Raw genomic sequence first — 16,340 nt, forward strand, 5'->3', positions numbered from 1 at the left:
TTCTTTAAACCCTGACCACGATCTTTTCCTTACCTTAATCGTTCTTCTTATAACCATCGCTATGAAGACTCCTTTAACCAAGTACAGTTTTTTTACTAAACCTAACCTGTCCTTTAACATAGCGGTGTCAGATCAAAAAAAAAAATAATCACAATTTTTGTAATGTAATGCCTGCAGCTGTTATTCCTTATTGATTTGGCTTTGGCTGTGTGTGTGTGTGTGTGTGTGTGTGTGTGTGTGTGTGTGTGTGTGTGTGTGTGTGTGTGTGTGAGTGTGTGAGTGTGTGTGTGTGTGTGTGTGTGCGCGCGCTGGAGGAATTTCCACAGACAGTAACCCCGGATTTCCACTGAATGCATAACGTCTGCGGACCGGCTCCGCTGCTAGTCGGCTCCGTGGTTCGCCGTCTGTCAATACCCACCAGGTCCGGATTTGTTGTGTAATGGCTACGGCCATGACTGACAGCTGTAGTCACAAGGACCCACGAGATCTCGCGAATTCAAGTAGAATAGAACCACAAAACCAACAACAGTTTGTTTCCATCCAGAGGAGTAGAGGGGAAACAACTCTGTGCTGTGTTTTTTAAGGTGTAGTGCAGGGAAATATGATCCGCCGTCAGCGGATAGGTGTATTTTATTTTGAAAATTAACCGGATGTTTTATTTTGCTTCTGTGCTCGACTTCCTGTCCAGCACTATCTACCGTGTGCTGAATTGCAGCGGAGCTCTCTGGCGTCCGGCAAAAATAGAAGCTCTGCGTATCTGCTCTGGAGGGCTGCGGATCGCCGGAGCTGGGACGGAGTCAGAACACAGCCGTTCTGCAGTCAGTGGAAATACACACACTGACTTTAATGGAAACCGAATGACTCCGCCGCCGTTCCGGAGCAGTTCCGCAGACGTTCTGCAATCGGTGGAAATTGGGGGTAAGGGCTCTAGGATACTGTTCCGAGTTGGCCAATTTACAGGACTGAAAGCTGCCTGAAAACGTACAAACTGCCACTCCTGTCACTATGCATTTGATTAGTAAAGTTACATAAACAAGGACTACCTACCTAGGGTAATACTTTAACAATTTAACAGACTTAAACATGTTTCAGAAATGTCATTGACTATTGAGTGCATTTTTCATGACGTAAAGGACAAAGACAAAACTGTTTCAAGCATTGCTCCTTTGGAAATACCAGTCAATATCATCATGTTATAAATGTCAGTCTGCAATTAGAGGTTGTTCAAAAGACATTCACAAAATGCTAAGACTTGCATCTTTTCCCTTAGCCTAGGAAACATAAGACCTTCAATAAGCCAAAGAATGAATAAGCCAGCCAAACTTCAGTTCTCTAGCTGCACAAACTCTTTGCCTAATTTTGTGTTAAAATGATGCATAATCAGCAAGATATCTTCATTCCATGCTTTTTAAACTGGAGGCCTGTGGAATAGATGTTGTGCTAGATTATAATATCATGCAGATAAGAATCACTTTCTCACTTGCATATTGCAGTTACAGTAACAACTTTAGTAGGAATCCCTGAAATTAATGATATAATAATATTGTGTTTGGCTTTTGTTTGATATTTAGTGTTGGCAAATAGCTTTTAATTGAGTTTCCTCTTAGCGTAATGCTCTGAGTGAATTTAAGATGGGTTTTGAAGGATAGACACGGAAAAGCCAGCATTGCGTTGCACCTTTTTTCCCTACCAACAGTTGCGATGTTCCTGTCTGCTATCTGCTCGTGCTCCAGAAGAGTGAAGAAAAGCGCAGTCAAAGACGGTAAACCTCCCCCACCCCCGCTGCTGTACAGAGCGTGTCAACAGCCTGCTGCGTACTGCACGGTCGTTTAGTTTTATTCAGCTTTTAATATCCAATATCCAATGCTGTCCAAACTGCTCCAAATGCTCAAAAATCCAAACCCCCAAGTTCATTGGGTATCCAGGAAACCAAGTGTGAAGTAGATTGGATGAACGGTTCATGAGATATTTTAAAGAAAGACACACACACACACACACACACACACACACACACACACACACACACACATACACATACAGAGGCATCCTGATTTAATAGATAGATCTATCATTTGAAGAGAAATTATTTGATGTTGGCACATTGCAGCTTCAGATATGATAAAAAAAAATAATTGTATAGCCAGAAAATGAGTTATATTTCTGGTTGGGGTTTGTCAGAACAGATCAGAGTAGAGTACAATTAAATACAAAATCCTATTTAGTACCAGTTGAAATTCAACAGATGCGTTTAGGTGATTTATCATGAAAGGCATTTTAATTTCCCCCCCAAAAAATGGTGTACTTTGGATTCCAAACAAGGATGATTTTTTTTAGGCAAGTCAACTAATTAAGATTTGGCAACTTGGACAACTTTAGTAGTTACAGTCACATGCATGCAAAATGCCATTCTTGTACAACAGTAAGTCACTTAATTTGCCTGATTTAAAGCTTTGACACATTTTGACACAGTTTTGTTTAAACCTACAGGTGTTGATAGATGTCAACATAAAACAGGGCAGCAGCACAAGTCCGAAAGGGTGGAAGTTTAAACAGATATAACAAAACAAAACATAAAAACCTGTGTATGCCTTTCCTACACTGCACTAGATGTCATTGAAATGAAGCCATGAGATGTGGTTTCAGCTAATAACAGTATTGTACTTACAGCTTTGACACTGGTCCTCTTTGGGTCCCCAGCAACGACCATTACAGGAACGATTGCACTTTTGACCTGCACACAAGTTCAAAGAAAGAGATGATTGGCATTTGAAATGGTAACTTAATCACAAAATGTGATCAGTATCAGCCTTCTAAAACCCATATTAGCTGAACCTTAAAATAGGCTAGAGGCGGTTAGCTGAGTCTGAGTGCTATCAAACACTCCACTGAAGCCCAGATTGATCCAGAAAGTGAGCGAGGATGTAGGTGTTTTTTTGGCTCACATTTAAATACACCTGGTGTGTGTGTGTGTGTGTGTGTGTGTGTGTGTGTGTGTGTGTGTGTGTGTGTGTGTGTGTGTGTGTGTGTGTGTGTGTGTGTGTGTATGTGTGTGTGTGTCCTTGCGTTTGATTTTCTATGCAACATGACTACATTTACTTGAAGTGCTGTTCTCAATATAAAAAGGCTTCATTGTAAGTGCATTTTTAAGCACTTTGTATGTGCTTGATTATTATTATTATTATATTATTATTATTATTATTAGAATCTGACTAAAAGCTTTAGTGCGTAACTTTTTGATATTAATAAACGTCCGTTACATTCTAGCCATTGCCAAATGAGTTGCTATAAAGCTAATCAAGACTATCAGCTCCACACAACTCTCTCTGTATTTCTTATTATGGCTATGTTCAGAAGATTGTGTTGCCCATCGACTTTCATGCGCAGAAACTCAAGTGAAGATAATTACCGCTTCTAAGAGTCCATCATGTTTTTTTAATTATCTGTGTCTTCCTTGGCTACTAGCAACTGCGTGGAAGAGGGGTGGGGGCATGGGCACGTTTACGTAAGGCTTGTATCATGTGGACGCGGCAACAGTTTTGTTGTCATTATTTAGAATTCCTCATGGGGGCAACAGAAACTAAGCACTATAGCTTGTTTATTAATTGATTCCATTCAAATAATTATTTCTACCCTTGTAATTACAAACATTGTGATCTTTCAACATTCACTTCAACTGAAATTGAACCATTTGTTTTTGTATTGCTATTATTACGTAGCCTCTCACCTGACTTGCGGTTCCAGTAATAAAAAAAAACTTAAATAACCTTGGCCAGGTTGCTTTGTGAAAATATGACAATTCTTTATGTCGCTACACTCTAAATCTTCCACCCCAGCATTAAACCAGCACACTTCAACCTAAGATAAAAGCAGTAAAGCAGCAGCAGAAAGCAGCATCATACCCTCAAAGCTTCAGCTTCAGCCTTTCTGTGTTTTTTTTTGAGGACTTAATTGACTGTCTGGTAATTGACTGCGGGGGAAGTGAGCCTGGATAAGTGCAGAAGTGCTGTCCTCTGCCCATCAGCCTCTCCAGATGAGAGCTATTAGCATTGATACTGACTCTATTCCCCAACATGAGCCTCTCCATCTTCTGCTTCCTTAAAACAGCCCTCGAAGGTTAAAATGTCGAGAATGCTGCCATGCTAGGGCTGGCAAAAGACAGATGGCGAGTTTTTAACTGAATCAACGGGGAATAGATTTTAAAATTACTGTCCTTTTCTTTGAAAAGACAACTAATAAAGACAACAACCGTGGCACAAATAAGTCACAAGTAATAACAGCATAAATCTTGTGTCTCCCCAAAGAATGAAATGGAGATTATTTTCTCAATTGTGGATTACAGGTTTGGAGACCCTTGATCTCTTGGCAGAGTAGAAGATTTGCACAGGAGTTAAGGGTCGATCCAGGGCTAACGGGGCTGCAGGGAGGAGGGTGATTGAGCAGAATATCAATGCTCGGAGCTGTTAATCTGCATTTGAAGCCTTCAGCGAGTGCTGTGAGAGGAAATCCAAGGACATAGTCAAAGACTGTCTTTTTATTTTCTTTCAATCAGATTCAATCAGATTTGTTTTATTTAAAACAGGGACAATGCACAAGTTAACATTAACCTTGTATAAGAACAAGGAGAGATGCATTGTGCCAGGTTGTAGCACAAGTGCTATTTTCCACCCGTAGTCCCTTTACAGGTCATTAACACCATGCAATTGAAATACAAAACATTAAAATATACAATTTTACATCCACAGTCACACCTAATTTACAATTAAAAACTATCATTTTATAATAGTATTTTGTATTTGTAGGCGAACAAGATGGGGCAGCTTAAAGAGAAGAAGAAAAAAACAACAACAGATTTAAATTTCAAACAGCTTGAACACTAAATTAATAACAAAAGCAGTGTGGGTTATGAGGTTAAGTCAGTAAATGAAAAGAAAAGGGTCAGAAGAGGTGACTTAATGCATATTTACTTCACTGACAACCACCTCAACCATCATCCCCCCTACCCCCTGACAGATTAAGTATGTTTATTGTGTCCAAATAAATCCCTTCATAATTCAAAGCATTTATTAACATGTCTTCCAGCTGGCTACAGTGGGGCATTAATGTGACATGTGCAAGCAGTCATTGTGGATTGTTATGGTAAGCAGAGTGACAGAATGGGGTCAAGGGGTGGTTTTGTGATGATAATGTTTTGCTGCTCACACTCTGGCACGTTGCGAATGGAGAAGGTTAAGATGCGGGGTCCCCTTTGGACTACTTTCCTTGTCCTAACGTTGAGTCTGATCAACTGCTTGAGTCCTGTAAGTTTGAGATCCAGGAACCTTCAGGTAGACTACACTTTCAATCAAGATGGTTTAATGCAAATGAGTCATCGCATATGTAGTTATACGACTATAACTTTAACTGGAACTTTATTGATATTGTCCCAGAGGGGCAATTTGTGTTGCAGCAAGGCATACATGCAAGACAATTAAAAATAAAATACAACAAAAAAGAAGCTTTACATGAGGTAGGGCACTGAATAATAAGCACATGAAATACAATCATAAATTCTCATGATTTAAAATAATTAAAGTTATTCATTCCCTAATTAAAGTTTTTTTCCATCATAAAGTGCTAGTACAATACTTGTAAAATCCGGATGAATAAATACAGACATCTATAAAAACATAATCAATCACTAATAAAAAATCTGAGCAGCAAGTACCATCACAAATAAAACTACAAACAATCACTACAAATATATACCAGTGTAATCAATAATAAGACTTAAATGGACCCTAATGCCCTACATACAAACACTAAGAAATAACATAGAAATAAAAATGTGTATATCCAACCAATCCAGCCATAGCTATCTAAGGAATACATGAAATGCAATGTAAGAGAATTTTATGGAAAACCAGTATTCTTCAACCTGGACCCTATTTTCCCAAGTGATTAATGGGGACAACAATTTTTGAAATTTGTCTAGTATTGAGCAAGATCCTGTGGGCAATTACGAACTTTCTAAAAGTGCTTATTTTTGCCACAGACAGGCTCAGATTTTTATTAAAAGTGTCTGACAACATTATGTAAAACACCCAACAGAGATATAACATGTTTTTCTTTACCTTTTGCTTGATCAGAGTTGTTTGTTATTGTGTCTAACTAAGTCTTGCTCGTGGAGAAGTCTCATTCTGAAAGCTCGCGAGAGGTGACTTGACTCATCCACATTGTCGAAATAAGCTAAATATTCAGACATGACATTGAAAATCTTTCAGATAACACTAAGCTGCGCTTTCTGTACTCCAACACAACAAACCCTTCCCAATACTGCTCTCTCCAACTCTCACTCACTGTTTCCCACAGTTTCTTATGGTAACTAGTCACCTCTCGTAAGATTTTGGAATGAGACTTCTCCTTGAGCGGGACTTGGTTAGGCACAATAGCAAACACACCTGATCAAGCAAAAATGGTAAAGAAAAATGTTTTATATCTCTGCCGGGGTCAGACACCTATAATAACAATCTCAGCCTGTCAGTGGCAAAACCAGCAGTCTTTAACCAAAGTTGGATTGTGGATAATGGAAGAAGAAGAATGTGTGGAATAAAAAAAGACTATCTCTGGTTGTGCTGCATCAACTTTATGATTTTCAGTATAGAATAGACAAGTGCAATGCTTAATCAATGAGTCCTCGTTTAAGCCTCAACTGCTTCAGTGTTTTTTTGGCCATGCAGCTTCCAGGTGTAAATGACTGTAAACATGTGAGTGTGGAGCAACATCAATGCTCTCAATGAAACATTTCTCTAAAGAAAGGTTAGAGTAAAATCCCATCTTCTTGTCTTCTACACGTGTGTTTGTTGGGTTACTTACATGTGACACTGCTATTGGTGGGCACCACCACAGGATGCATCCCAGGGTTTTTGACAATGTCCTGCCAATGGATTGTGTCTGCATGACACAGGAACTTGTTCTGGTCAACATAAACACCTCCACTCAGGATCTCTGTGGAGAAGAGAGTGAGAGCACACAGTCAATACAGATACACACAGGGCTTCCTGGGTACTTAACGTTTTTTTGCCTGGAGGATGCACCTAATTCAGCAATCCTGCTACCTGGCCCCTGATGTGATTTTTAATTGCCAGCTTTTTTTTCCCCTCATCATTTTATAATTAACAATTGGCATGGCCAGACACTGCATGTTCAAATCAAAATCATTAGATTGGATAGGCGCTTTATCCTTTTTTTTTCCATCTGAGGGCAAGAGAAGGGTGGGGTTTTGGGGGAAGCTACTGATCTTGAGACACATTGGGCGATGGTTGTTGTCATGAGGCATGAGCAAAGCCATGCCATATTGCTGTTATTACAACCACAACCTTTTATTCCCACGCTGCAAGCAGACAAGATCAATTATGCCTCACTACCATCACAACACGTAATCCATCTGGGATTTAAGCCCCAGTCAGGGACAGCAGCCCTAACAAGTTTGTAATTTTATATTTCACCAAGGTGGTGGGGAAAAAAGGCATATAGCTTGCCATCATAATATGCGTCGCCTTGACCAACCAATGATCGTCAGAGGATTGATTCATTTCGTCACATACACACACACACACACACACACACACACACACACACACACACACACACACACACACACACACACACACACACACACACACACACACACACACACACACACACACACACACACACGCACACAGTCTGTTGAATGATTGGATACGGAGGGTGCTTCCGATTATTGTTGTTGCAGGAGTTTAGAAAATGCCTAATCCTGACTTTTATGTGAGAAACAGAAAGAGAGACAAATAAAGATGGGAGAAAGCCACAGAGAGACGAATGGCAGGAAAGAAAGACGGAGTGAAGCCCAGTAGCAGATTTGCATTATTTACAGAGCTTGTGTGTTCTCTATCTTCCTACAAACAGATTACTGACACAGGGCTGAAACCAATGAGACACATAATCATACACGAGGCGCCCCGCCAGCACCACATTGAAACAGCCAAATACAATATCGTCCCACAAAGGCCAGATTAAATGATACTCCTTGGATAATAGGCAGTGGTGGTATTACCTACACAGGACCCCACCCCCCACAACTTTAGCTCTCCCTCTCTATCTTTCTGCATGTGCTGTGGGAGTCCAGGAGAGAAATTAATCCTGCCTCTCACCACAGGAGGGATATCGGTGGGCTAGCAGGAGGCCACGTCTCAAATTCAAATTGGTTACACAATAAGATGCTGCTGGCAAAGTAGGGCAATGGACAAAACAATATATAGACAAAGCAAAGCACGTATTATAACAAAAACACCAGCAGGACATCTCAACCCTGGTTAACCAAGATACAAGTATCTGTGCATTCACCTTCATACTGGCTGGTGGGATTGTAATTGGAGCCGACATTTGTCAGATTTAGGTGTAAACATTTCCAAGACATATTTAGCCACAGTTCACATAGGTTCCAATGTTTTTTTATGGCCATTAAAAATGTCATTTTTCAATAACGTTGAATGAATGAATGTCTCAGCTAAGGAATCATTTATATGTAAATAAAGCACACATTCAAGCATTAATTGAAAGCTAGCTTTCTGCCCCTGATTCAGCTTCACTACACTTATAGGAAACATATTTAAAATAATTTGACACTGATATCTTGACTTGACAATTAGATAAAATGCATCCATAATCTCAATCTATTTGTGACAAAATTGTCATACTCTTTAATGATTTTCCAAGTGTAACTCACTAAACAGTACCTTAAAAACCATTGTTACATTCAATGATTGTGGATCATACACTCTAAGGCAAGGCTTGCTCTTCTCCAAAACACTTTGTGATAGACATTACGTCATTAGCAAACAAGTACTGTATAGTGACTTGAAAAAGAAAAGGAAGCACATTAGAATGAAGGATATGCAGTGTAGACTTTATTCTACTGTATTCATTCTTTGAATATTTCCAGTGGACAGTGGACCTTTAGATATGCTGTCCATCATTAATCGATCAAGGATAGTGTCCTCACGTCACAGCAACTTGAGCCATACTCATCAGCAGGCAACACGGCTACAACCACCATTTTTCATCTAATCTGGAAATGTAAACAAAAGATTTGAATTTAAGTAACAATTTAGCAAAAAACAATTGCCAGGATTCTTGTGTGTGGTAAACATGTGAGACAAGGTGTCTTCACTAATTCCAGCTAGACGTGAGCCACATTCACACTCGCAAACACAACACATTGAACATACTAAACAGACCCCAAAAAAATAAAACTCTCTGTTCAACACTGTCACAACAAGTGACCTTCAACAGCATCCAGAGGGCTCCACAATAATAATGCTACTCGCATACAAGGTGCATTTGGACAGGTTACTGCACACAACACACTGATGTGCACTGCCACATGACTGAGTACAAAATGCTGTATAACAGTTTAATTGGCTCCTTGCTGGCACTTGGCCCAGGACAGTTACAGTATTTCCCATGGCCTCTGTCACCAGTATATGAATAATGAACAAACAGATATTACATAAAACATACAACATGCAAAACCCATGCACACTTTGCCTTTTCATTACAAGTAAATGCTTGGCTTGCACATTTGCTGCAGTTGGTGGCCAGGGGGACATCAATGGTTAAATGTTGTTGTTGATTGTTTAGTGGGTAGTGAAGATGTCTTAATTAGTTTGTTCACGTAGCTACAGCTCGTGTCTCCAAACTACCCCCTCCCCCTCCTGCTTCGTCTTGAGAGCAACTCTGAATGTTTCTGAATGAGTGCATGGCTTCAAAAGGCACAGCAATCTTTAATATCAGGCCGCATGACCGTTGGAGGAAAACAATATGAAATTCAAGGAGGCAGAACAAATGTATGCAGGCAATTATTTTGATGGTAAGTGCTTGTTGTGATTTCTGTTTTTTGTTTATTGCAGTGTAGGGATGGGTTTGATTAAGACTGGGAGGCAAATAGCAAACCAATGATCAGAAAAAAGCCATATTAATGAGTTTGTGAGAGTGAATTAAGTGTTGTGCGGATCGTTTAATGAAGAAATATGTAGGACAACAGAAGCACTATAATAAATGGTTGACTTGCTTCAGTGTTAGAGGTCTGCATTATCAGATATCACCAATAGTGTTTATTCTTCTGTATACTGAAGAAGGTCCATGTGCTGGACTACAGCCATCAATACATACATACATATCGATATCTTAAATTCATACCCTGGGAGGTATATATGTATATATAAGAAAAAACAAGCCGGCTTGATAATTAAGAAGAAACACAGTCAGCTGGATAGTAGTTAGAAGATAGACAGGCAGCAAGAGATTCAGAAAGACACTCAAACAGTCAGGTAATTACAGTAGATAGACAGGTATTAAATCGGAGAGACAGACAGAGGAGTTTCTCCCCTCCTCTAGCAGTGGGACTGGGGATTTTACCCTGGGTCTCCACTGTACTGTCTCATTGACTCTGAGAGCTTCAACTTGGTTTCGGCTCAGCGCTGCTATCAGCTCAGTGGAACAGAGGGGAGAAACTCTGCGGGAAGATGAGGATGCATTCTGGGTCAAAGAGGCTAAATGTTAGGCCGCAGATCCTGCTGTACACCGCAGGAGCAGTGGAAGGCTGAAATTTTAGCTAGGATGCACTCGACATACTAGCAGAAATGCCAAAATAAGAGATGAGTGCACACGCACAGTCCACACGCAGAACAGAAGATTGCTAAAATCATATTCACACACACATGCTTGGCTCAGGGTCGGCCGTAATGAGGCCCTCCTTGCTATAGGTGCCTTGAGCAACAATTAAATTACTAGTTTGCTTTATCAGTGGGATTGTAACCAGAAGGTCACTCATTTGGATCACTACAACATTTGGGAAAAATGTGGGTGGGGAATGTCAGCACTACTCTGCCAGCCTTCTGCAACTGCTATTATGAATTTCTTGAAAAAGACACTTTATTAGACTGTTTCAGTGGCAAACCATAAAAAAACTATGTACTGGGAAGTGCTCAATACCTATGCTGCTTGTCCATAAAGACAACCTTCCCAACTACAGAGCCAGCATTAGAAAAGGAAAGTAAGATCACCACTAAGCAGTTCTACAGGGTAGCTATAAAGGGACATTCTTAAAGGAACACGCCGACTTATTGGGACTTTAGCTTATTCATTTTCTAACCTTAAACAAACCGGGAACTATATTCTCAGAAAGGCTTGCTGCAAAGCAAATCACTCCGCCCAAGTAGCAGAAGTAGCCTACCTGAGCTTCGCCTTCTGAGAATATAGTTTCCAGTTTGTTTACAGTTAGAAGATGGCTGTGTCTCATGTTATGTTCTTTGTACACGCTGTGACAATACAAATCCCAACATGTAAATAGGAACATGTTGGTGTTAGTTTGTCACTTATTCGGAGCAGTAAGCTAGTTGGAACCAGTTACCTGCAGGTTCTGTGCTAGGCTAAGCTACCAGTGGAACCGTCAGACAGCGTTACAACACGCACGGACACGAGAAGGGTATGTATCTTATTCTGGGGGTTACAGTGAATAAGATAAAGTCCCAATAAGTTGGCGTGTTCCTTTAATGTACTCTCACATTAATAAATAAATAAATAAATGAGCAAATGAGTGTGTGAAAGATCGTACAAAATAACAACTGTACATGCTGTTTGGATAGATGAAGAATAAATGACTTGGTGTGATTGATTATAGGAGAATGAATGACATCTATTTTACCAGCCATCATTTATCAGTATATCTGTTCATCTGTCATAATAGATGATGGCTACTAAAAAATAATGAGAAAGAAACATAATGTAAAGAGTGTCTAAAATGTGGTTGCAAAGATTGAAAAGATGAAGCATGAGTTAGTGAATGAAACTATTTGTTGAAGCAGACCCACTCCAGAGGCCACATCCTGTTCATGCATCTTCAGCATTTCTACTGAAGAAATAAAGAAACACACTTAAAACAACATTGATAAACAACCAAAAATAAGCTTTAAGAGAAGGGAGTTTCTGAGTTTCCATATGCTGCTCATGTTGCCACACAGCGCTGCGTCAATCACTGTGCTCTGAGTTGCTCTATGCCGACAGGAGGTGTCAGGACAGCAAATCTCTGCCTTTGCTCTACAAATAGGTGATCTCCCATCCCATCCATCATCTGCTACTGCTGCACAGTTCCATCCTTGCCCTCCAGTCCCCACTGTTGCCAAGGAAATGCTTGCAGATCCCAAATGTAAAGTATGTGTGTGTATCTGTGTGTACTTGCCTGTAGGTGAACGAAAAGAAAAAGGGAAATGTGTATACATGAGTGCATACATTTGCCCTGTACATCCATCTGTGCATAGACATAACCAAGCCAACCAGAAGAGAAGAAGAGATTGTAATTTTGCAGCCAAAGTCTGCACAGTAGTTATCTGGCGGAGGAGCCGTGGTTCTGCGCCTCAAGTTCTGCCCATACACCCGCCCTATACTGCAGCCAACCACCAGGGGGTGATCAAGATGTTTTGGCTTTATGCTTCAACCCCTGGTTGACAATAGAGACCAGTGAAGTCTATTAGAAGCACTTTTCCGGTGATGGCTGAGCGTTACTGCGAAGCCTCCAAATGAGCTTGATGGTGTAGATGTGACGTGAGCAACCTGTCTGAAAGTTGTAAGTCTTCTGGTAGCTGTGCCAAGAGAAATCTCAATCATTCCCAATCTTACAGAGACGGAGAGTGTAGGTGTATGTAAGGAGATAACATAGGCACAATTATTTACGCTAATGGGATGCTAACGGGGGGCGATGGCTTGTTAGCAACAAAATGGCTCCATAGGATGTACACTTACCCCCTTGGGAAAAACTCACTCAGTCACTCAGTCATCAAAGAAACATGGCAACTCTGTCCATAGCTATGGTGGTGGTGATGGCGCAGTGGATATGACACATACCTTTGGTGTGAGAGATTGGGCTCAACTCCCAATGTGATACATCAACCAATGTGGTGTGCAACCTCTTACATATATAGCAATTGTAAGTCGCTTTGGATAAAAGCGTAAGCTAAATGACATATAATGTAAACTATACTTTATGTGGCTGTCTCCTAGAGACAAATGACCAATTTATGGTATTTTGAGGTGAATTTTAGATAGTAGTGCCTGGAAGTCACACAATGTTTTACAGTTCAACCAGGACAAAACTAAAATATTACTTATAGGTTCCAAGTATAAAAGAGAGAAACTGACAATAACATTACATTCTGTAAGACATACTGTTAGCCATCAGGCAAGAAAGCTTGGTGTCATCTTCGACTCAGAACTAAACTTCAAGGCTCATGGGCCATGTCACTAAATCAATCCATTTCTCTTTCTGAGCAACATAAAGACACTAACGCACACTTTTAAACTGAAGCAGGCTTGACGATTGTACAGTGTCATATTAACCAATGAAATTCCTAATACAAGATATATAGTGTGAAATGTCTCGCAGCATGCATCACAAACTTCATATCTCCTTTAAGGTCAACGGATGAAGCAGCTTCCACACGAACGGCATTCAATTCTAACAGTTAACGCAGTCCCCAAGCGAAATGGTGGTGCCCATTCAAATATAATTGCACTTTTATGTGTTTAACTATTGACCTGAAAAGAACAACTGCATTAATTTGACTACATGAAAGTGCTTTGCAAGAGGTTCACCAGAGAGATGGTAGAGTTGGGATTTGACTGTCTCTGAACACACTGCGGTCAAGAGCCACAGCGTGGGCTGAGTGTGTGTGTGTGTGTGTGTGTGTGTGTGTGTGTGTGTGTGTGTGTATGTGTGTGTATGTGTGTGTATGTGTATGTGTCTTGCATTGATGGGTTGGTAGAAGAAAGAGATGAACTGGAAAAGGTTTATGGAAAATGAAGCATCGTAAGACCAAAACAACTGGATGGCACCAAGTTGGGAAATTAAAATAAAACTGGAATAAAAGAAAAATGAAGGTATTTAAGATTTAACAGAGAGGCACAGCCATAGATGAGTGTTTTCTTCATGAGTACGTAAGTACAGTATGTACAGTATGTTTCTGCCTGTGTGTCTGCATATTTATGTGGAGACACATACACACATTCAATGCACATTTAATTTTAACATACCGACTGACATTCATGGCTGAGTTCTCGTCTACAACATGACGTTCACACTGTGCGATTTTTGAAGTAATGAACAACCTCTTCCATCGCAACACAAAAACCATTCAATTTGAAACTCTTGGACTCACCAAGGCCTGTTATTTTATTGAAACTTTTAAAGGGGAACTATGCAGTTTTTTTTAGCTTAATTTACCTTAACTGAACAGCTTCGGAGTCATTGGAATGGTTATATGACTTTTTTCGGGTTGAATGGTGGTCATCTCGCTCCCCCCTAGCGCCTTTGAGCGGAAAAACCACCTTTGAAACTTTTGGCCGACGAGCTGCCAGCCTCAGCATCAGGAAGTATCACGTGATATCAGGTCTCATGATGTAACGAATTGCTTCACGGCACAGCACACATACGCCCATTCAGGAACCGGCTAACAAGGTAGCGATGGAGTTTTTCACACTATCGTCAGGGCTGAGCCGGCAAAAAAGAAGCAGAAAGCTAGGAAAGCATTGTCGGAGGAACAGAGAGAGAGGAAACGGCAGACTGACCGAGCGAGGAGTCAGACACAAGTAAACATAGGAGCTGCCAAATATCTATTCCGAAGCTGTAGGGGGAGCTCTATAGAGAAACCTGTGAGCAAAAAGAGAAGAAATGGCCAAAACTGCATAGAGCCTCTTTAAAGCTCTATTTTTGCAGTCAAGTGTTTGGGTGGAAAACAAGTAGTAAAAAGGCATTTCAAAATAAGTGACACAGAGTTAAAAAAAAAAAGAAATACGGCAATAAAAAACACTTAAATCGTCTTGAGAGGGGTTAGGGCTGTGGATAAAACAGGAGCAACAAATGGAAAAGGAGAAACATGTGAGAAATGGCTGTCTTTGAGGGGACAAAAGAAGAAATAACTGCCTGGATGTACAGCAGCAGTTGGGCATGGGTCTACAAATGATTAGACTTTAGACTTTATTGACTTTATTGTCACAACACTACGTTATAGACAGTACGCTTACAGAAAAATGGAAGTACAAACTAACAGAATGACATGCAGGAAAATAGACAGATAACACAGACAAAGTGGCACTGATGTGTTTTATCTGGGTGTTTTGTTTAGGGCTGCTATGGCTGCAGGCACCAGGCTTTTGCCATAGCGAGCTCTCTTGCACCTCAGGGACCTGTACCTGCATCCAAAGGGCAGAATGATGAAATGGTGGTTGAGTGGGTGTGTGTTATCCTGTGCTATTGTGGTTGTGATGTGTGTGATGGCTTTGAAATTGAGCTGTGAGAGTGTGGGTGGGGGGACACCGATTCATTTGGCAGCAATGTTTGACGCGTTTCGTGACAGAAACGGTGAGGGCTGTCGCAGCAGAGCATGCGCCAATAGCGGTTATAGTTGTGTAATGAAACTAGACATCGGACATGGAGTCAATTATTAAGGTCTTGAAATAGGTACTGGTCAAAATGAATGTATTGCAATTTCAGTCCAAATAAAACTGATAGAAAACCATTCAGTTATTATTCAATCTTTAACATTGATACATTGTTCTAATCTTAGAAATAACATGTGTCCTTTTTTATCCTTTGTGTCACTCTGAAGGAGAAATGTTGTTGAGATATTTGCTGAGGTATAGTAGATGGCATGGGGGCGTCGGCCATGGCCCCCATCCCCCAAACATACGCCTCTTCTCCGCCAAGATAATTGCATTCACAGGCTGCTGATTAAATTTGGCCCATCCCTTATGCAATTGTTTCCTATAGTCTCTAAGAAACAAGGCTTAGATTTGGGGATTATGGAATTATAACTGAGTAAGGCAAAGCATCTGCTTAAAGATGAGAAGAGGAAAACATAAAATCATGACAGAATAGTTATGGGGGGGGGGGGGCATCCTTGCGTATTTTCTACTTAAACTGTGATAAAACCCTGGTAATCTGAGCTTTATGGGTAGGGCAGAGGAGGGGGAGGAGAAAATCGTATTAGAATACCTTGAGATAATACGAGAAAGAAAAACAAAACCATGAAAACAATGGAGGAAAAAGACAAATAAGGTAAGACAGAAAAGATTAATAAGGGGACAAACAAGTAAGCGATTAAAAAACAGTAAAAGGACCTTCAATTGCTGCTGCTGAGGGCCACTTAGCTTATCAAGGCTGAAGTGTGATCAGCCTGCCAGCAGAATTAAAATAAGCCATACTCTCTGGAATCGGCAAAACAAAACAGGGTCTGAGAGACGCAGAGAGAAAGAGAAGGAAAGATGGA

At 40.5% G+C, this 16,340-nt stretch overlaps 1 protein-coding gene across 1 annotated transcript in view; it reads right to left on the reverse strand.

Moving 5' to 3' along the window:
* Window positions 1-16,340, reverse strand: part of LOC120570059 (receptor tyrosine-protein kinase erbB-4-like) — a 378,351-nt gene that overhangs the window by 117,517 nt on the left and 244,494 nt on the right. The window contains 2 exon segments of the mRNA XM_039818287.1: window positions 2,666-2,731; window positions 6,853-6,984. Coding sequence (XP_039674221.1) covers window positions 2,666-2,731; window positions 6,853-6,984 — 198 coding nt within the window.

Source organism: Perca fluviatilis, chromosome 12, assembly GCF_010015445.1.
Source record: "Perca fluviatilis chromosome 12, GENO_Pfluv_1.0, whole genome shotgun sequence".
NCBI lineage: Eukaryota > Metazoa > Chordata > Actinopteri > Perciformes > Percidae > Perca > Perca fluviatilis.